Here is a 23,754-nt window from a genome sequence, read left to right as displayed (position 1 = left end):
ACATTTGTCTTATTGACACTCTACAGACCACATTTGTGATCCAATCTTTATGAAACTTGGTCAGAAAGTTTGTCTTGATGATCTGTAGGCCAAGTTTGAAACTGGGACTTGTAGGGTCAGAAACTAGGTCAGTAGGCCAGATGAAAGAAAAATCTTGTTACATCCTTAAGAGTCCAAAATTTAATTTGAAAATCATGAGGATTGGTCAGTGTTTGTCTTGATGACCTCTAGCTCAAGTTTGAATCTAATTAATGATAAGGATATGTAAATTATCTCATTTTGCTCTCCATGTTTGGAGATAATAAAATTAATTATCTCGTTATAGTCTTTGTTTAAGGGCTTTTTGGAAATGTTGAAAATTTTATTTTGTGAGAGAAAAAACAGTGCTTAAAAATGTCTGTTTTCCGCACATTTTCCAGCATAGAAACTGCCCCAAAAATAACTAAGTCGAAACTTTCCGCAGGTTTTAAGTCTTTTCCACCTTTTTATACGGACAAACAAAACTTTCCGCAGTGTTGTCCAACAACTTTTCCACATTAATTTCAAAAACATTCCACAAAAGAGATTATTTCCACAGTTTTCTACAAATCTTCCGTAGGTTTCCACAATATTCCACATAAAATTATATTTTAATCTTAATTCCGCAGACCGATGTGGAAAATGTACAGCCGGGCTGAGGTGAGCTTAAAACAGGCTAGGTAAAGCACAAAAGTCAGTCTAGGGTATTTAACAAGCACAAAATTGCATAATATTTATTAAGCTCTATGTATGTAGGAAAGTAACAAACAATACTATTTATTTATTTATTTACTTGGGTTTTACGGCACACCAACACAGTAAAGGTTATATGGCGCCTAACAGGACTACAAATTTTGGTTTCACGTCTCATTTACATCGAAATAAAAACATGAGGTATGGAATCAAAATTTGCATATCTGTCCACCTTTGCTCCGGTCCTAACAGAAATTTTTTTGATCTATTTTATGTATGCTTTCCGTTGCCAGTGCCTGGTACCTCCTATAAACGGTTATGTACAGTCCTTGCCAGTAGACTTGTCCCCCATGGTACCTATGTACTTAACTAACTCATTTCCCAGTTTAAATATTCTTATACTAATCTGCAGAAAATACATGGTCAACTTCTTCTATGGCATCTAGTCTCTAACTGACTCACAAAAATATCATTATAAATTTTGAACAACTATTGAAAGAAACAGACAAGTTCACCCCTAGATGAAACCCGCTTCAGTAGGCCAACTCCATGCTACCAGTGCAAGGGTTAAAATGGTACAAGTATGGTAAGCTGTACCCCGCCACTGCTGATATCTTATGGATATGTGTGGGACCACAGAATTGTCAAACTTGGTATTGGAAATAAACAACTTGTTTTCTAGCAAAAACTGAGAAAGGGACTATTACACTTTACACAAAGTGCGGCTGAAATTGTCAGGTGTCAACCCTAATGGACAAAGCTGACTTTCATTTACATGGAATTATTCTATTCTTGTGTAATTTACATATAGGCGTTTTGAGTATTACGTAAATGGTATTTTTTTCAATGATATAACAAAAATTAAGGAGGGTATGGGATAGTGTCAAAAAGCATGAGCTAGAATATGCAGATACTATTTTTAGTGCGAAAAGAATCCAGTTGAAATCAACTGTAAAATTTACACAATGTGGCACTGGGGCTTTAAGATTAGCAAGACAAAATATCTGTACAACTTTAATTGTTTATTACAAATATACAAAGTTTAGCACTTTCATAGTATAAAAAACCACTACTGCACATAAAATGAAGGAGTCACTTTAAAAATAGAAAGTCACAGAAGTACATTTTAAGTTCCTTAGATGCAGGTATTTTTCAAAGTTAAGAAAGTATATTTGAAGTTCCACTTGAATCCTCAATTATTGTTTATTAAAGATTCTAAAGTATCATTGAAGTCCCCTAGTACTTCCTTGAAGTCCCATGCTCAAAAGTGGAGCACAATTAAGGCCCCGGAGACTTCAGGGGAAGTATGAGACAAGTACAATTGAAGTCTCCGGGACTGAATGCGAAGCAGGTCTATGTGATTGGAAGTACCTTTAAAGTACATCAGAAGTGTATTTGAAGCAGAGGCCTTTTTTGAAGCTCCTACTACTTTTGTGGCTGGGTTGGTGTCAATGTCGGCGTTAAGGCGTCATGATTTGGTTAAGCTGGTATCTCAGTGACCACTTGTGGGAATGGATTGAAACTTCACACACTTATTCACTGTGATAAATTGACTTACATTGCACAGGTACCATAACTCTGTTTTGCTCTTTTACAAGATTATGCCTCTTTTTCAACTTAGCAGTTTTTGGTTGTTTTTTTGTATGTAAGCTGGTATCTCAGTACCAACTAATGGGAATGAATTAAAACTTCACACATTTGTCCACTGTGATGAACTGACGTGTATTGTACTGGTACAATAACCCTGTTTTGCATTTTTGCAAAATTATGCTCCCTTTTTGACTTTTACTCATATATTCATTCAATTGACAATGCTGTTGAATAATCAAGCATTGCTGTTCTCCAACAGTACTTGTTTCTTATGAACAGTCTAGCATTAAATTTTATTAGATATTAACCACATGATCGAAAAAGTACTTGATGTTACTTACTGGTGAATGTTCAAGCCTATTGACCTGACCAAGGTCCTATTTACCTCGACCTATCAGCATCAGGGAATATTACCTTGGTCCATCGATGCTTGGGCGTTCTGATAGTATTGGTTACTTGCCTTTGTTTCTAATATAATGCAATTTGCATGTAAATGCAAACAGAATGCTGTTATTTTCAACCTTTACATATTTTTTTTAACCTAAAGGTAAGAAGGTATACTTTTAAGTCAGATCAATTAAAGTTATGATTAAACAGTACGTAAGAGGTAAAATGTTAGTCCATATAAATTATTTGATGATAGAATAGAAATTGTTATTTTGTTACCTGATTACTACTGTGTATAACAGTTAGACTAGCCACAAGACTGATAATAAATATATTTTTACATTTTTCTCCTTTTTGTTGAATTCATTTTCATAGAGACAATTAAAAGTCAGTCTATTTTAGAGATTTTCACAGAGAACTGACTGTAAAATTATTATTATGATATTGGACATAGGATATAGACTGGCTCAGTTCACTACATTCAATCATAAAAATGTAAAAAGATATTTCATAGTCTAGGACCTAGTCTGTGTAACAATGTACCCAGATATTCCAAACTAGATTGTTTGAATTGGACCAATGCCTCAACATTTTATATATATTCATGAATAGACCATTATATTTAAATTTTCACAACATTCTTATACTTCACTGTTTTAAGTCACTTCTGGGAATTCTGAGTCACTTTTATTCATTTCTTCCTTCAAATGTCTACCTACGGTACTAACACTTTAGTTTGGTAAAATGAGCTTTTGAATGCTTTATCAACTTTATGATCATGCTGTCCCCTGGTGATATAATTACTTTGCATCTGAACTTGAACAATGATTTTATTCAATGAAAAATCACTGCTTGTTTTTTTATTATATTTGAAGTATATAGTAGTACAGAAAATATCCACTGAAACAAATACAAATTCCAAAATAAAACTAATTTTATAACAACATTATTATATTTCCAGATGATGATCCCCTGGTAGAGCACATCCGTAATTCACCAGATTGTGAATACATACTAAATCAGCTGCAAGATAATCCGCAGGTACGTTAAATGTTTTAATGTAATTTTTTGTTTTTATAAAAGACTTGAAAGTCAGTTGGATATTTTTCATTGAAATGTAAACAAAATGAAAACTAACGAAGACTACTATTTTATACTCTCTAAACGGGAAGCATTTAGTTGCTGCTTCATCTGTCTGTCTGTCTCAGCATCTGTCTGTCCATCCCTTCATCCAACAAAATTTGTCCAGAGTATTTCTCAGCAACAGTCTGGTTGGAACTTAATGAAACTTCACAGGAGATTTCGATCCCTCTACGGTAACATGTGATATATATACCGAATGAGATATATACTATCAAATTCAAAAATGTAGTCTTCCGGCATGTGCACAAAGTGTCTGTTTTCAGATTTTTTGGAAGAAAACGCTTTATCCTTGTGCGTAATAAGCGTCCACATAACTTGTCCGAACCGCAATATTTTACACATCAGTACAAATATGGGCAGTATTGTTTTTTTTTACCCAAAATTTATCTTTAAATTGATACAAACGCATATTTCTGGGCAAGCTGATGGACTGTAATGATTCCCGATTGAGGCATTGCCTTATTTCATATTATGTCTTCTATACAATGGCGGGAAATATATTGACTTAGCATTGTCCATGTGTTAGTCTGTCTATATGTTACAAAGTTTGCACCGTGCAACTCCTCTCCGCGACACCACAAGGCAGATTTACACCAAACTTCCCTGAAATGACCATTGCCAAGCCTAGTTGTGGATTTTATTGGTAATTTTTAGTCTGGTTCATTGGTTGATCGATAGTGGAGTTATGGCTTTTGATTTGTCATTATAGTAAAAATCTATGGACCCCATTGAAAATAAGTTGGGACCCCATTGGAAATAAGTGAATAGTTTTACTTTAATGGGTCGTCCCAGGATCATATCTTTTTTCTATGTCATAATATACTTGACTTAATCTTTTGTTTTTATCTCAATGTAAATGAGATGTGAAACCAAAATTTATAGTCCTGTTTGGCGCCATATAACCTATACTGTGTTGGTGCGCCGTAAAACCCAAATAAACAAATAAATAAATGATTTAATCTGCCATGTATTAATTAGCTATCTATTTTTAAGATTTTTATAAAATTCTAATAAAAGCATTTTAAATATATTGATTATTGTATACATGTATTTTTACTGTATAAGTTATATATAATGTTTTATGATCTTATGCCTGAATAAATTTGAATTGAATTGAATTATTGCTTAGAAGCTTCTCTTTTGTTAATATTGGCAGATTTTCATCAAATCTTACAGCAATGGTCAGTGCCAGCCCTTATATGTATATTGTTGGCATGTTCTGGTTCAGTGATTTTCAGTTGAGTTATAGGCCGCAATTTGTCACATTTTACCTTGGCCAAACAACTAGTACTTTGATACCTCAAGATGGAATTACATCAAACTTCATTAAAGCTTTGTTTTATACGGCATAGACATACTCCTGTTCAGTGATTTTCAACACAGTGTTATGGCCCTTCATTTGTCAAACTTAATGATGTTTTTGCAACTTCTCATACACCATTGGGGAGATTTTCATGAAAAATAAAAGTTGCAAGAGTTATCAGTGCCAAGCTGAGTTTTTATGTCTCCGGCATGTTCCCTTGTAGTGATTTTTAGCAGAGTTAAATCCCTTGATTTGTTTTATTTTACCATGTTAACACTGCTTGCTGTAAAGCATTGGACTGAATTTCACTAAACCTCAGGAGTTAGATTACTGCAAACCATAGTTGTGCATATCATCAGCATATTCTTGTTTAATGATTTTCAATGGAGTTATGACCCTTGATTTGTCACATTCTTCAGTGCCTGTGCTACTTCTATACAACTGGTTGTAATTCCACCAACATTAACAGGATTGATCTGAGTTCCAAGCATAGATGTTTATATCATTGGAAAGTTGCAGTTCAGTGAAATAATTTCTGGCATTTTGGGATATCTGCATGTTGTGTTTTGCTCAGATAATTTTGCAAGTAGTTTCTTTACATTTTATTTTGATGTCACATAATATAATATACAGTCGAACTTCGATGGCTCGAACTCGAACTCGAAGTTCCTTGGAAATAAGTTCAAGTTTTCCGTTGTTTGAGTCACCCAAATGGCGGCCATTTTGAATTTGGGGGCATGATGTGTTACAGACCTTACATCATAATATATTGTACCTAAATGTGTGTATGATATGATGATAAATAAAAAAAAGGAAGTTCAAGCGATCCGATTTATATCTGTATAGAATAAAGAAGGAATAAATTCGGGATTGGGCGAAGAGTTCGAGCGGTCCCGGGTGTTCGAAAGATCCAAGTTCGAGCCATTGAAGTTCAACTGTAATAAATTATGCTTTTAATGGAGTACCTTACAGGTGTAACGGTCAGATTTTTCCCCAGTCAGTTTTTTCCCCGGTGAAAAAAACAACCGGTTAATTTCTTCCCCGGGGAAAAACCAACCTGGTATTTTAAACATAATAATTTTGTGCAAAATAAAAGAAAACGGCGTCAGTTTAAGAAACAATTGTAGTAAAATGTAATAATATTTGTTCAAATACTTGAATTCTAGAACTTTGGTGCAAGCGGTAGAAATGATGCAGCTCAAGAAAATAATGCAGTGTTTGATGATCATAACAGAGCTTATGGTTCAGTACATGAGGAAGGCAAAACATATTATTCTATTTTTGTTATCTCCCTTCAATTGAAGGCTGATGTGAGAAATTGTGATCAGTCTTTGTCTGGCATCAGTCTCTCATCTCTTGTGAATCAGCATTTGCTTCGATAAATATTTCTAAAATGTTTGGCCAATATCACTTAAACTTGTGTAACTATTAATGAAAAGGGGTGATCATTGCAGAATATGTTACTGTTATCACCAGACCAATGAAAAGAATTGAAAATGATTTCATAGAAATAATCTTAAAAATCTGCAACCTGGCAGAAATATTGCTAGAAGTAATCTAGAAGTTTGTATCTTTTAATTTTTATGACAAATACAATTAGCACTGAATAGTAGATCTTTTCTTCCTGTTGTCTTCATTGTCTTTATTGTAACCAATGAAGAATTTGGTCACCAATGCAATAATCTGACGGTATGTAAGGAAATGTTAAAGTCATTCGAAGCATTTCATTGTGATCGTTCAGCATACTTGAACATTATTTAAGTCATTTTAACCAGTAGTGGGAAACTTCCAAAATGGGAAAATTGTTACTAAATGTAGCATCAGCATTGTTTTGCTTGCTTCATTTAAAAGGCCAGTTGTATAAGAATATACAAAGTATCTTTAAATAAAATATTTATTAAAATTTATTAATAAAATAAAATAAGTCAACCCAAGTTCCTACTTTTCAAAAATAATTATTATCTTAATAAATTTTTTATTCAGCTTTTATGCTTCTGAGATTCAAAGTTTTAATTATAAGAAACTATTTAACCATTTTTATATGGCCATTTTTGATAAACACACTAAAATTATGCAATAGTGCATGTCCCTTTCCTGTCCAGAGCATAGCTTAATTAATAACCATTCAGGGTATTGAATATACATAGGTGGTGATGTGACAATGTACAGAGTACATGACCCAGAGCATAACTTAATAACCATTCCAGGTATTATATCTCCTACATGTAGTGTGGGAGATATATTGATTTAATGCTCTCTGTCTCTCTGTCCATCTTTCACAAAATTTGGCCACGCAATTCCTCCAACACCACTGGAAGGATCGACACCTAACTTCACGAGTGATTATTGCCAAGCCTAGTTATGTAAGTTTTCAGTATTTTCCAGTTTGATGATTTTCAGCAGACTTATGCCCCTTGATTTTTCAAATTTTATAATGTTTTGGCCACTTCCCTTATTTGAATTGGCAGATTTCCACCAAACCTTACAGGAGTGATCAGTGTCAAGCCTCATTAGGCATTAGGTGGATGGATAGCTCAATGGTTTGCACACTCCAGGCCTTCCAATCCTGAGGTCGGGGGTTTGATCCCCAGCAGCTACTTGGGAATTTTCAGAAACGCTTTTCAGTGTTTCCCACCCAACTAGAGGTGTACTGGTCAGGAACCCAGGCAATCCTTGCGTGTATCAGTGCTATATACACTGGGCACGTTAAAGAACCAGGCTGTCTATTCGCAACGAGCTAGGCTAAGTTAGCTGGACAAGCCTGTATCTGATTTCTGATCTCTCTGTCGTGGGGGCTTTGTCTCACTCTGTTCCTCTGGTCAGATCGCTCTGTGTCTGTACTAGTAGAGGATGAATTATGCGCCCTGTGTGGCTGCATTTGAACTATGTAAAGCGCCTTTGAACGTGAAATTGGTCATGAAAAGGGCGCTATATAAATCTGGTATAATGATAATAACAATTTCTGCATTTTCGATGATTTTCAGCAGAGTTTTGGCCCTGGATTAATGAAGTTTTATAATATTTTTGGCCACTTCTTTTACATTAGGCAGGTTTTCACAAAACCTTACAGGAGTGACCGGTGCCAAGTGTCATTGTGCATATTGCCAGGATGCTCGGGCTCTGTGGTTTTCAGTGGAGTTATATATGGCCCTTAATTTGTTGTATTTTACCTTGTCCAGGCAACTGCTCTGATACCATCAGGAGGAATTACACCAAACTTCACCTAACCTGACAAGTGATTAGTGTGTAGCATAGCTGTGCAAATTATCGTCATGTTTGATGAAATGATTTTCTGTGGAGTCATGACCCATGATTTGTCAAATTCATTTATCTGTGCTACTTTTCCTATACCACTGGTTGGAATTCAACCAAACTTCACTGGAGTAAGCACTACCAAGCCTAGTGGGTATGTCATTTGAATGTTATGGTTCAGTAATTTTCCCTGGAGTTATGGCCCATAATTTGTAGCATTTTACAATTTCTGCATAATAAGTGGTGGGAGACATTTTTTGTGAAAAAAACCCCTCTAGTTGACTTCAAACTTGGTATATAGGTAGGTCGTGAGAGGATATACAAAGTGCATGAACCAGGCTGGTACATCAAATGTCAAGGTCACAAATTGAGCTCAAATGTAAAATCTGTCACATTTTGTGTCCAGAACACAACTTAAAAACTATTCAGGGTATTGACTTGAAACTTGCAATATAAATAGGTGATGATTATGATGGTATAATTTGGTAAAAAAGCATTGAAAAGAGTTCAGAAGACTTAGAAAGAACATTTAACTGTTTTACATGTAAGATCAAACATTTTTCACTTGTTAACACCAGGTTTTGACCTTACACTGAAAAGAAAATATCATGTAACAGCTGCTCTTGGCTGTACATATGTTATATCATGAAATTAAAGGTTTTTAATCAAAGAACTAATAATATAAAGATTATGTGACATTGGTATGAATTAACCCTGTTGATGACAAATTCTTAAAAAAAGGGGTAAACAATTTTACAGGGTATAAAACTCATCCTGTTTGTAAATGACAAATTTAAGCCATTCAGAGTCTTTGAATGCCCTGAAAAAATATCCCCAAATTACCCTTAAAGTATGTTTTTTGCTCAACTATTGGAAGAATAGGCAGAGCTATTGAAAACACATATTTGTTGGGGTTCAAATCAACATCCGTGTCCCAGATTTGTTATGTTTTGTATGTAAGCTGTTATTTTAGTTACTGCTTGTGGGATTGGATTGTTCTTCATACACTTGCTTACTGTGATACGTGGACATGCAGTTCACAGGTTCCATAAAATTTTCTTGAAATTTTACAAAGTTATGCCTCTTTTCAACTTAGCAATTCTTGGTTAAGTTTTGAATTTAAACTGGTATGTCATTGTCCACTGATGGGAATAGATTGAAATGTCACACAATCACTGTGATATTCTGACATGCAATGCACAGGACCTGTACACTTACTTGCTATTTAGTATTGAAAAAATGAGACAGGGGGTCAACAAAGTTTTGTTCCTAACACAAGTTTTTGCTACAATAAATTATGATTGTCCAAAAAAAGCCATACTAACAATAGTACAGGGATTTTATTGGCACATTTGAAATTTCTGCATGACTAAATTCTGTCATTTACAGACAGTTAAGAATGAAATCTAATATCTTGTAAACTTGTTTTGCCCTTTTCACTTTTCAATTTTATGGGGACTTATTTGGACCAATGTCGCACATACTCCTTTGGAGAAAGGGAAGTGTATTTTTCAGGTGTGCATCAAACAAGGTTTCGATATGCTAGGCTTGTGCAAGAAAATGGTCGCTGGAGGTTAGAGATAAAGAATACCAATAGCGCCAGGGAACAAACACAGTCTACCCAAAACAATGCTAGCCAGAAACCTTTGAAGGTATTCTTTCTTGTGCAACTTATGTTTTATTGAGAATTATGCCAGACAATTGGAAGAATTGCAAGAAATTTAGAAAACCTGTAACATTATCAAACAAAATAGATGAATGTGATAAAAGTATAATTTGGTTATGTGATTAAATTGCTAAATCAAGACAGTATAATGAAGGGCACATGTTATTTTGCTGGTAAGTTTTAATTGGTGGTAGTTTAGATAATGAATAATTCTGCTAGCCCAAATTAAAATGACAACACAAAAGTTGCCATTTAGCAGTATGCAAATAGATGTTTATTCTTATTGTTTGATTTTAAGATGCATAGATGACATAAAAACCCAAGTAAGTGCTAGTATTGTGTTTGTGATTGTAAAGAGCAGCTTAGCTCAGTGAGTGACTTACAACACATACAGCTTTGTAAAGACAGCTAGTGTACCTAAATTGACTTTATGTCATCAGATAATTGATATGATCAATAGTTTTAACTGCAAATTCAAATCAAAGAAGATGTAATACATTTTATTACTAAGTATTGTACTAGTCATGATTTAGATAGGTATTTAGCTTACTTGAGTATAAATTGCTGAAGGGTGAACTGTTCGGTAAAAGCAAAGTAGCTTATGGAAGCAAAATAGCTTATGGTAGCTATGAAAGTTTATAATGCTTATCATAGAAATGTTTTGATAAGACTGTCAGCTTCATGCTAAGTAATTTTAGATTTGTTTAAAATGAGAGCTAGATATATATGCACATTCATCCATTTGTTTGGAACATGCATTGCTGGATTTTATTTCTAACTTCTGGTATAATTTGAGCTTAGAACATCAGTAAATTTTAGTTTCCATTTTTCCCCTGATTCCAGCTCATGTCAGCTTTGGAGAATGATACTTAATATAGGTATTATCATAACTAGTATATGTCTGCTTTATATCAACCTACATATCATCTGTCTGTTTTGCCTGATGTCTTTAAATGTAATTGAGAGAAGTCAAGGTTAAATGATAAACATCCTATATTATGGACCACTTCATCATGCCCACCTTCCAAGGAGGGATATATTGTTTTGCAGATGTATGTCGGTATGTAGACCAATCCGTTTCTGGCTGTTTCTGATTGATAACTCAAGAATGCTTGGTACTAGGATCATTAAAGTTGATAGGGAGGTTGTTCATGATCAGCAGATATACCCTATTGATTTTGAGATCAGTTGGGCAAATGTCAGGGTCACAGTGACCCAGTACATTTAAACAGTTTCTGGATGATAATGCAAGAAATTTTGGGACTAGGATCATGAAAGTTTATAGAGAGGTTGATCATGATCTATTGATTTTGAGGTCAGTAGGTCAAAGGTCAAGATCAGATTGACCCATAACAGTTAAACAGTTTCTGGATAATAACTCATGAACACTTGGGCCTAGGATCATGGAAGTTAATCATTACCCCTATTGATTTTGAGGTCAGTAGGTCAAAGGTCAAGGGCACAGTGACCTGGAACGGTTAGACCATTTCCAGACGGTAACTTGAGAACACTTTGGCCTAGGATCACAAAACTTGATGGGGAGGTTGATCATGATCAGTAGATGACCTCTATTAATTTTGAGGTCAGTAGGTCAAAGGTCAACGTCACAGTGACCCGGAACAATTTAACGATTTCTGGATGATAACTTGAGAATGCTTTGGCATAGGAGCACAAAACCTAATAGGAGATTGATCATCACCAGGAGACAACCCCTATTGATTTTGAGGTCACATTGACTAAGAACAGTAGAACTATTGTGTACAGTGACCAAATGATTTCTGTTGCTTGTGCAATTTCTGAATGCATCAGTGGGGGAGTGCATTTCGTGTTCTACCAGCTGTTGTCTTTTAGTCATGTTGATCAGTCTGTTTGTATGCCAGCATTCGCTTTCCAATCAATACCATGGGACTATCTGTTCTTATGGCTGTCAAACAGACTAGAATAATTGCCAGAAGGCAGTAAATGACCATTGTTGACATGGCTGTCAGCTTGTCAAAAGTCTCGTTCAAAATAACATTGATACTGACTATAGTAGATGCAACTTGACCCCGATGGTTGACCTTTGTATTATAATACATAATGAGGCACAACCAATTTTGAAAAGGTGTGTGTGTAAAACACTGTGTACAAACTCATTCCATATAAATATACAATGAAATAATCGATATGAATAAGCAGCCTAAGGTCAACCATCCTGGTCAAGTTGCGACTACTATACAGTTCTCTGATATCCCTTGCTGGAGAATACTTTGGTGTCTTATATTCATTAAAGTCTTGCTCTATATTTCTTCGCCTTCTCCCCCTTATACTTTGGTGTCCTATATTTGTTAAAGTCTTGCTCTATATTTCTCCGCCTTCTCCCCCTTATACTTTGGTGTCCTATATTCATTAAAGTCTTGCTCTATATTTCTCCGCCTTCTCCCCCTTATACTTTGGTGTCCTATATTCATTAAAGTCTTGCTCTATATTTCTCCGCCTTCTCCCCCTTATACTTTGGTGTCCTATATTCATAAAGTCTTGCTCTATATTTCTCCGCCTTCTCCCCCTTATACTTTGGTGTCCTATATTCATTAAAGTCTTGCTCTATATTTCTCCGCCTTCTCCCCCTTATACTTTGGTGTCCTATATTTGTTAAAGTCTTGCTCTATATTTCTCCAACCCCCTCTTATTCTTAATGTGCTCTCCTAATCTGCAGAGAGATTTGTTTTAAAATTCATTATAGATCTGTAGGTTTCACAATGTAATGATTAACTTGACATTGACAAATGTATATGAGCACGGTGAAACCTGGGACGTTTTTTTTTATCTGTAAAACTTAATTTACAAATAAACTGGTCTTTTGTTCTTAAATGCTTTTTAATGATTTGTTTTTAATAACAGAGGTGTAATTAACAGAGATTCATTGCTTTACATTTCCAGGCTTAATCTAGTGTATTATTGTATTATTTGCCATACGAAAATTATAAATATAAAAAAGACAGCACTTTAGGTATCCCATGATATGTGTTTATCAGAATAAAGTTATACAAAGTATTTTGATACCAAGTATTTGCTTGGCTCACAAAGTCTGCGATGCAATTATGCCTTCAATGTATGGAGTGACTGCTTCTCTGAAGCCTTGTGCTGTACAATAACAGACTTCTCAAGATGCTTGACAGCATTTTCGGATTGTTGATTCTGATGTGTAGTTATTTTTCTCATGGAAACAATTTTGCCATTTATTGCAACAGAAGATATTTTATGTTTAACTTATAAAACAAGATACCCAGGCAATTTAACAGTACTCAACACTATGTAAATGATGTATTTAAGGAGGTAGGTTACCTTCATATTTGTATATGCGCATGTCCAACCGGAAGCTAACGTGATGATTTACGACGGCGTTTACGACAAACTAAATGTGTCTGTATATTCATTCTTATTGCTGCAGAAATGCTTCAAAACAATGTTGCCTTAAAATGACGTCATTGACGTCATGACGTTAGTGTCAGTTACCGCGCAAAATTAATAGCTTTTATCTTGAAAGTACGTAATTCTGTGCATTTTCTTTACTTTAACTGTTTTCAAATAACCATTATTTGCTGAAATATTTTTTATGAGTCTTTTGCTCTGAATAATAATCAATATTTTGCTTCTTTTATGTAGATATATTGAAATGTTATGCGGAATGTAAGAAAATGGATGATGATAAGCAATGTTATTTGGAATATAGTTGGGTGAAAGGTTACTTGTTACGGCCATTTTCAAATAAAAAATCTAGCAGTTTGATTTCTAATACCTGTTTTTCAGGTTCTGTTGATAATTTGTTACTTATGTACTAAAACTAAGATTTAAAATTGTTGCAATTTCAGTAGAAAATTGTGGTTTCTTGAATTTAATTGATGTTACCATGGAAACGAAGCCCGTGACCTATGTATCTAAATGTAAAATTTAAAAGCGTTGACACTGGTCTATTTAAGAAACACAGCTTCAGCTTTTAATTTTCATTTCAACAATATCCATGAGAATAAAAGCAGCATGCTGAACGATTTTTCCATGAAAAATTCCAGACGAGGGGTACTGCTGTAAGTATTCTAAGCTGTGAAATTTGTTTGAATAAATGCAAATAACACGAAAATATAACTTAACGTTAGAAATAATATGTTTTAAAGCTACATCAACTAGAAAGATGATCTTATTCAATACTTTTTATAAAAAATTAGGACAAAAAGCAAGATATAAGCTATTTTAAACATCTCTGTTGCCATGGTTACTTTAAACTTTAAGAAAAATAAGGTACCATGTAAAGTGCTTAGTATTTTGCTAATAATATTACCCAAATATTCCATGTTGGTCATTAACAGAATAGCACTGAGGCCGTCGAAAACCCCTATTTTTATACATAGTTGTTTAAAAATGAGAGAAAATGCATTACCATGGAAACACGAGCCCCGCGACATATACATTTTAAGCTTATATTAGAAAGCTAACGTGCATATTAGTAAAATTATCAATTATGCAGACTTCTACAGATATCGATGAAACTAAAATACACTGAAAAGTGTTAAATATCCGTATTTTCCTTCTTCTTTCAATATGAAATACCTTTGGAGGGTCATGTTCTTCAAACCTGGATAAAAATTTAACTTGAAGGGACAGAGACAAACGAAATTGAGATTGTAGCAGTTAAAACTTCATATTACACGAAATACAAAAGAATGCTGCGGTTCAACTAATTTGAATTTACCCTTGTAACAAGGTAACCTACCTCCTTAAGATGGATAGTGGTGTTAAGCTCCTATGGCTGGCAATACATATATCATAGTGGGCTCCAGTTAGATAAGTACTGTCACAGTTGCATCTGCATTAGATTTACATCACTCAATTAATAATGGTTCTATACTAAAATATATGATTACTGATATTAATCTTATTTTGATTTTAAATTTTGTTATTGTCCATAAGTACTGACCTGGTACTCTTGAATATTCTGTATATTTTAGTGAATTAATTCTTAGTGCCCAAAGCTAAATAGCGATATAACTATTGCATATATACTAGTATATATTTCTTTATAATTTACACAATGCTGCATGTGCAAGTAGTTGTGCTGACAAAACGTTTAGCTGCCATAATCTCAGTGTTGTGGGTTAGAGTCCTGTGTAGGACCATTTTATTTTTCAAATTTTATTTGCAAATTTAGCAGGTAGAAATATTGCCACACTTATCTGATCAGACTTTATGGTTCATATTTGGAAAGAAATACACTTGTAGCTGAGTTTACCATTGTAGAAACTGTTGTGGGACTTTTATCCTTGATTTTGTTTTCAAAATTAAAACTGCAGTCAGTTTAAAAACAAACATCCATTTCATTTTATCCATTTCATTTTAACTATTTTCATATAAAATTTTAAGTTTTAATAAGTTAAAGTGATGATCATTCTGTTCTGTCAGTATTACTTTATTTATGTCTTTTCCCCCCTCCCCCCCCCCCACACACACACACCCCAAACCCCACTGGGGGAGACATATTGTCTTTGCCCTGTCTGTCTGTACTTACGTCACACTTCATTTCCGGGCAATAACTGGAGAACCATTTGACCTAGAACCTTCAGACTTCATAGGATAGAATGGCTTATGGAGTAGACGGCTGCTATTGTTTTTGGGTTCATGTCATCAGAGGTCAAGGTCACAGGGGCCTGAACATGGAAAACCATTTCAGATCAATAACTTGAGAACCACTTGACCTAGAATGTTGAAACTTCATAGGATCATTGGTCATGCAGAGTAGATGACCCCTATTGTTTTTGTTTTTTGGGTCACTTTGTTAAAGGTCAAGGAGGACATGAGGGGTGCGGAACATGGAAAACCATTTTGACCAATAACATGAGAACCACATTAGTCAGAATGTTGAAACTTCATAGGATGATTGGACATGCAGAGTAGATGACCCCTTATGATTTTGTGGTCACTCTATTAAAGGTCAAGGCCACGGCGGACAGAACATGGAAATTCATATTCGGTCAAAAGCTTGAGAAATATTTGACCTTCAAACTTCATAGAGTGATAGGACTTGCAGAGTAGATGACCTTGATGTCTTTGGGGTCACTCCATCAAAGGTCAAGGTCACAGGGTGCTGAACATCTTTCCAATCAATAAGATCAAAACCACTTGACCCAGATTGTTGAAACCTAATAGGATGATTGGACATGTAGAGTAGATGACCCCTATTGCTTTTGGGGTCACTCTGTTAAAGGTCAAGGTCACAGGGACTTGAACATGGAAAGTCATTTCTGATCAATAACTTGAGAACCACTTGACCCAGAATGTTGAAACTTAATAGGATGATTGGACATGCAGAGTAGATGACCCATATTGTTTTTGGGGTCACTTTGATAAGGGTCAAGGTCACAGCAGACAGAACATGGAAATCCATTTCCGGTCAATAGCTTGAGAACTATTTGACCTAGAGCCTTCAAACTTCATAGGTTAATAAGACTTGCAGAGTAGATGAGCCTTAGTGTCTTTGGGGTCACTCCATTGAAGGTCAAGGCCATAGAGGGCTGAACATTGAAAACTTTCCAATTGATAACTTGAGAACCACTTGACCCAGAATGTTAGAACTTATTAGGATGATTGGACATGCATGATAGATGAACACTACTGATTTTGGCATCACTCAATCAAAGGTCAAGGTCACAGGGGCCTGAACATGGAAAACTGTCTGCGAATTCATAACTTGAGAACCACCAGGCCCAAAATGTTGACACTTAGTGGTATGAATGGACATGCCAAGTAGGTGATCCTAATTGCAGCCAAACATCAGTGTCTCTTTGACTTTCACTCCTGTCCCCTATCTACTTCTTGCCTATACAACTATGCACTGGGGGAGACATGCGCTTTTTTACAAAAGCATCTTCTAGTTGAAGCCTACTATTTTCTGGTGCAGTTTCATAGTTTGATTTTTTAATGGTTTTCAAAGCCAAAGTCATCAGATGTAGCAACATGAAAGGTATTCTTGCTGCTGTCTGTTAAACTATAAGTTGTATGTAAAAGTATATGTTTTATGTTGTTTGTTTTTTTGCATGTACATGACTTTGTTTTGTTGTTGTTTCTTTTCCTTCGGTGAAATTTTGTATTTCTATTAATCTTTTTAGCTCACTTGAGCAAACTATGCTCAGTGTGAGCTATTGTGATACTCTCATGCCGGTTGTATGTTTTCTTCTGTCATTAACATTTCTCTGTTTGCATTTTAGAGGCCACAGTTTTAGCTCAGACTTAATGAAACTGTGTCAGAATGTTTGGCTAAATAAAATCTTGGACAAATTTGAATCTGGGTCATCATGGGTCAAAAGCTAGACCACTACAACATATTACAGAATGACCTAGAAAAAATATTAGAAAAACCTTTTTAACACTCTAGAGGCCATATTTTCATCTTGATCTATATGAAACCTTACCAGATTCTTTGTCTTTATCAAATGAAGGCAGTGTTTGAAACTGAGCATTCTGATTTTTAAAACTAGGTCACTAGGCCAAATTTTAGATAACTTGTAAACACTCAGTCTCTAAAGACCATATTTTCTATCTGGTCTTTATGAACCTTGTATGCTTGTGAAATCTTGGTCAAGTTCAAAACTGGGTTTTCTGTGCTAAACAATTTGGTCACTAGGTCAACTGTAGAAAAAAACATTGTCTTGTTTACACACGTACGGGTAAAATTCTACCTGATATTTATGAAACTTTATCAGAATGTTTGGCTTTATGAATTAGGTCATATTCAAAACTGAGTTATCAGAGGAACAAAAACTAGGTCACTAGGCTAAATCTTAGAAAAATCTTATCAACACCTCATCAGGCTTGGTCTGTAGTGTCATTGTATTGATTCTGCTTGAAAGCTGAAATTAGAAAAAATGACAAACAACCTTTTGTCATGAAGTTTGTTCTAATGGCCTTTAATATATATTATGCATTTTTGAGGCATCACAGCAAAATGTAGAAAAACATTAAATTACTTTTTCTAATAAATTGCTTAAAGGATTTTCACTAAATCTGGTTAGATGGTCACAGTCTTCTTCAGGTGAGCAATTTAGGCCCATTTGGGTCTCGTGTTTTATTTTCCCGGACAATTCTTGCAGGGTGTAGCTATTAGGCTATGTGTAAAATAAAATCAGGTGTCATTCTTTTTTCACAGCAGTTTTGGTATGTTAATAGAATTATGCAGAGAGTCTTGAATAAAATTGACTTATAGTTTTGCAATTAGAAATTTAAACTTTGGGCAAACTTATGCCTAACTTTGTGGCAAAATGATTGTATGACATCCTCTAAAAGCTCCATAGATAACTCTTGTGTTATAAATATGGTCATCCACTGTATCATTATGTGTTGGTAGTGACATATAATTAATACAAAATTCAGAACATACAATAAGAATAAATCAAAGTAGAAGCAGGTACACTGTGAATCAATTCTTCTTGCCCTAGTAGGTGATACAGAAATGTCAAAGTAACACCTTGCAATGATATAATTTTATGATAAACTTGTAATTTCACTTTATTGCAGTGTGACACACAAAGAAGACAGTACCCACATGGGGAACGAGGAAATAATCACCTCGATAGTAAGATGACTTTTATTTCTTTACTGATATATCAGAATGAAAAATTCAAGTTCTTTCTCTTATGGCAGTTTCTAAGAATGTCTTACTTCATTTTGTGAGTTTTGCATCAGCCTGATAATTCAGTAAAATGAATATTTGCAATAGATCAGTATGACTCTTGTTTAGGTAGAAATGACAAAATACCTTTAAAATCAGACTAAAAGGAGAACATTTGAGTGTGTCATGAGAAAACCAACATAGTGCATTTGTGACTAGTATGGATCCAGACCAGCCTGCACAGTCTAGTCAGGATCCATGCTGTTCCCTAACAGTTTCTCTAATTGCAATAGGCTTAGAAAGTGAACAGCATGAATGGTGATCCGCGCAGTCTGGTCTGGATCCATGCTCCTCGCAAACACTATGTTGGTTTTCTCATGGCGGGGCTCATTTTAATGCACAACCCTCACACTAATAGATGGTTAGCTGTTATAAAGCATATAAGTTTTTAGCTCGATTTTTTTAATAGTAGAGCTTTTGTTATCAACCTTTCGTCGGTGTCCCCCTTCGCATCACAAGCATTTTGCATGTAAGCAGGTTTCGAATGCTTTCAAACTTCACACATATTTTGGATATCATGAAATGACTAAGCTGGAAAAACAAAACAGATTTTTTATGGACTAACTTCCCTTCCTTGCTACTATAAATAGTTTATTCTTGAAACGTTTTAACCTGGTTGTTAGAATTGGATATGTCATTGTTTGGACTTATTGTCTACCAAACATATACAGAATATGTTTTACTGTAACATCTACATGACAGGCGTATATTGTGACATTCTGGCACTCTTGTTTTAGATTGTAATAATTGAAAAGAGAAATTCTACACTATACTAATTTTTGTGCCAGTAGGTATAGATCAATGGCACAGAAAATAGTTTCCAATTAATTCAGTTATCACATGTCAAAGCATCATAGTCTTGTTTGTCTGATTTGAATATTCCCATTTGTTTAGGAAGCAGTACTGGCAGTTGTTATTAAAAGTGCTACTATAACTGGGTTGATACAAGTATGCCGATGTGAAAACACAGCAAGTTTTTATACATTATATATAAACAGATTTTGATACCTACCTTATTTTGTATAATTAAAGGAAACCACAGTGAAGCAACTAGTGAACTATCATGCGAGAGGTATTCCCATCAAGCTGAATCCAGTGGAATACAGGAAACTGTACATCTACAGGAACTGAACTACAGGACACCACATGGGGACCAAGGTTGGCACGCTGCAGGTCCATATATGCACGAGTTTCATGACCCAAGCTCATCAACAACAGCAGCTATAGGTTTGTGTTGTATACAAAATGTTTCAATGATACAATATTATTAACTTTCAGCGTAATAATTGTAATGTTCTCAAAGAGTTCACGCTCTCCCCTTAAAAATGGTTAGTAGGCAAGTGTTGGAAAACATTTGAATGACAAGCTTATATTGTCAGTTGCTGTATATATGTGCTTTTTTATCATGCATTCCAGACTTTAAAACACACTTGGGGTAGGGGCTGGGTGAGGTAGCCAATTAAATAAAATCAAAACAAGGCAGAGGGAATTGATGTTTTGACATTTTAAAAGTGAGTTGTTCCAGTTTAGTTCTGTAGAAGCGTATTATAAGAAACAAAGCAAGGCTGTATGAAGGTTTTTCAGTTTTGTACAGTTTTATGAAAAGAATGAAAAATTATAATGTCATTCTACTAGCCTGATACAACTTGGAATATATCAGGCTGTAGATTAATGCTGTATTAACCTAGTACAAATTGTTTGAGATGTGCTTACAGCAGTTATTGTATAATCAGATATTTTGCTAGGTTGAAATTTTGCTATGTTTAGGAATGGAACATTTTGCAGGAGGTAGAATATGGGCAATATAAGACTAATTGATGAGACATTAAGGGCTAATTATTATAATGATGTAACTATAATATGTTTTCATGAAAACAAAAAATTATTGAATATAGCAAAAAGTCCTGAATTTACTGTATATAAATCATTGTAGAGTTCCCTGAAATGCTTAGAAATGTAATGCTTCAAAAAAAAAAAGTCATCAAAGAAATCCGGTACAAAAACTTCCGCTCAGAAAAAAATCTGAGGAAACTGCCTAAGTTGTAAGGTGGATTTCACTTAAATTGCATTCAGATTGATATAACACGGATTTCGCCTTAAAGCAAGAATACGCAGCGAAACATTCAGATTGATATAACACGGATTCCGCCTTAAAGCAAGAATACGCAGCGAAACATTTGCTAATGCGGAAACTGGTTAAAAATCCCAGTAGCCAATATTAAGCAGGAAAAAATTTTCCTTAAAACTTTTAAAAAAAAATTTGCTAGAAGGAAAACATCCACCTTCAGAAATCCTTAACAGGAAAAAATGTTAGCCATTTGGTTAATGAAAGAAAGTTTGGATTAGAGGGTTTTTTTGATAAGAAATGTTTCTATTCTAGACTGAAAATTTATGCTGTTTGTTATGCATGATGTGTATATCCATCTGCTTGTGACAGGATTAATAAACAATTATTGTGTAAGCTCTATAAAGATCTGTTTAGTATGATGTCAATTTTCATGTTAATTTAACTTTTCAATATCAAATACAGATATTGATTTCATTATATCTACATTCACAGAAAGTAGCTAAAAAGAGAATATTTTACATGTCTGATGATCCCATTAAGTACCACTTACAGAGAATAAAGTGCGTGCTTTAAATGACCACATTACATAAATATGCGTGGAAAGTACAAGACAAATAAATTTATAAGTATCTATAACATTTGCAGCACTTATCACAAATACAAAATGTATATCAATTCTTATGAATTTCTGTTTAAATATACTACACACATATGTCATGCATGTTGTAATTGCATGCATCTACAAAGCAAACATCTGACATGACTTGACTGATAACCAGTGTTAGGGAGCCTTATGTTTGTTGACAACTTCTTATAGAGCAATGATTAAAACTGTAAACAGCCTCAAAGATGTCAAAAATGAGCAAGATTATGGTCAGAATCATTGATAATTATGACAAAGGTTCAGATTAGAAGGGTAAATTTTTATGTAATTTGATACAAAAATCTCAGAAGTATGTTCGGTTTTCGGAATAGAAAGGTTTACATTACAACGATATTTTTGCAATAGAGAATGAATTAGAAATATTAGGGACCAAACAATTTGTTCAGTTTAGAAAAGTATCTGGATTAGAGGAGTTTTGGATTAAGGAGGTTCCACTGTATACAATCAAAAGTCATGAAAACCAATAATATGTATGCATCTGACCAGAATTATATGAATCAAATAAATGGAAAGAGTTATCACATTTTACTTTCAATTTACATGTCTTGTGTATATAATATATATAAATGCACTTATTGTAGCTGATACCATGCTATTCACATAAATCTGCTGATCTCCACATGGTCCAGAATTTCAAACTACACAAACCATCATTTTCCCACAAAAACTGGTGCTATATTATTCACAAATCATGAATTACATTAAGTCAGCCTAACTTTTCCGCCTAAGCCCTAAAGGGGGAATACTGTTAAACTTAGGAGGATTCCATGTCTGTCTTGTTTTAGCAGGAAAACCTTTGTTAGACAGATTTTTTTAAGGCAGTTTCCTGCTTATTTAAGGCAGAATGTGGATAAGATGAAAAGAGTGTAATAATTGTGGTGCCTGTTATTTTAAACTTCTGAATTGGGAAATACCATGCATCATGTAAAGATATTTCAGTACAGATATTTTCACAATGTCTTTCCTTTTCATTTCTTTTGCCCGCCCGCTTAATTAGCTCAGTAGGTAGAGCGTTGGTCTACGGATCGTGGGGTCGTGAGTTCCATCCTCGGGCGGGGCGTATGTTCTCCGTGACTATTTGATAAACGACATTGTGTCTGAAATCATTAGTCCTCCACCTCTGATTCATGTGGGGAAGTTGGCAGTTACTTGCGGAGAACAAGTTTGTACTGGTACAGAATCCAGGAACACTGGTTAGGTTAACTGCCCGCCGTTACATAACTGAAATACTGTTGAAAAACGGCGTTAAACCCAAAACAAACAAACAAATTTTCATTTCTTTAAATGATTAACAATACTAATGTTGTGCCCTATACTAAATATTTCAGACCGGGAGTTGGTCAACTATCATCTTGATTCAGATGAAGTGAGAATGGTTCTTTCAGAAGGATACTCTTTGACAGATATGACCTATGTTGTGGAAGCCATTTTGAGAGGTTCAGATATCTACATTTTTAAGCTCGACTATACAAAGTATATGGAGAGCTATCCTACTCAACCCGGCATCGGCGTCCTTCCGTGTCCCCATCATTGCTTAAGTCTTTAGCTCAACTATTCGAAGAATAAGTAGAGCTATCCTACTCACCACGGCGTCAGCGTCACACCTTGGTTAAGTTTTTCGTACCAGTCCACTTTTTGACAAAGTCTTTTGAGATAAAGCTTTGAGACTTTCCACACTTTTTTACCATCACCATGTCCAGTTTTAGGCAAGAGAACATAACTCCATCAAAGATTTTGGCTGAATTATTGCCTCTTTTAACTTACAATTTTTGGTTAGGTATTTTGTACCAGTTCACATTTTGTGTTAAGTGTTTGACATTTGACTTGAAAACTTTTATCACTTGTTCATTATGCCCCCCTTCGAAGAAGGAGGGGTATATTTTTTTGCAGATGTCAGTGGGTCAGTATGTCTGTTGGTCGGTCGGAATGTAGACCAGTTCATTTCCGGATGATAACTCAAGAACCCTTGGGCCTAGGATCGTGAAAGTTGATAAGGTTGTTGGTCATCGCCAGCAGATGACCTCTACAGATTTTGAAATCAGTAGGTCAAAGGTCAAGGTCACATTGACCAGGAACAGTAAAACAGTTTCTGGACGATAACTCAAGAACACTTGGGCCTAGGATCAGGAAAATTGATGGGGAGGTTGGTCATGACCAGCAGATGACCCCTATTGAATTTGAGGTCATTAAGTGAAAGTTCAAGGTCAAATTGACCAGGAACAATTAAATGGTTTCCGGACGATAACTGAACAATGTTTGGGCCAAGGATCATAAA

At 34.8% G+C, this 23,754-nt stretch overlaps 1 protein-coding gene across 3 annotated transcripts in view; it reads left to right on the top strand.

Moving 5' to 3' along the window:
- LOC128554720 (uncharacterized) overlaps positions 1–23,040 on the top strand; it is a 52,366-nt gene extending 29,326 nt beyond the window's left edge. For 2 of the 3 annotated variants that reach the window (XM_053536032.1, XM_053536033.1), the window contains exons 2-6: positions 3,650–3,729; positions 6,301–10,038; positions 18,594–18,651; positions 19,780–19,974; positions 22,808–23,040. In XM_053536032.1, the coding sequence (XP_053392007.1) occupies positions 9,838–10,038; positions 18,594–18,651; positions 19,780–19,974; positions 22,808–23,025 (672 nt within the window). In that variant the 5' untranslated portion in view covers positions 3,650–3,729; positions 6,301–9,837 and the 3' untranslated portion in view covers positions 23,026–23,040. Of the gene's footprint in view, positions 1–3,649; positions 3,730–6,300; positions 10,039–10,895; positions 10,931–18,593; positions 18,652–19,779; positions 19,975–22,807 lie in introns of all 3 variants that reach the window. The other variant, XR_008369677.1, reaches the window with a different exon arrangement.
- The last annotated feature ends 714 nt before the right edge of the window (positions 23,041–23,754 follow it).

This window comes from Mercenaria mercenaria, unplaced genomic scaffold, assembly GCF_021730395.1.
Source record: "Mercenaria mercenaria strain notata unplaced genomic scaffold, MADL_Memer_1 contig_682, whole genome shotgun sequence".
Taxonomy (NCBI): Eukaryota; Metazoa; Mollusca; class Bivalvia; order Venerida; family Veneridae; genus Mercenaria; species Mercenaria mercenaria.
This window is presented reverse-complemented; position numbering and strand designations above follow the sequence as displayed.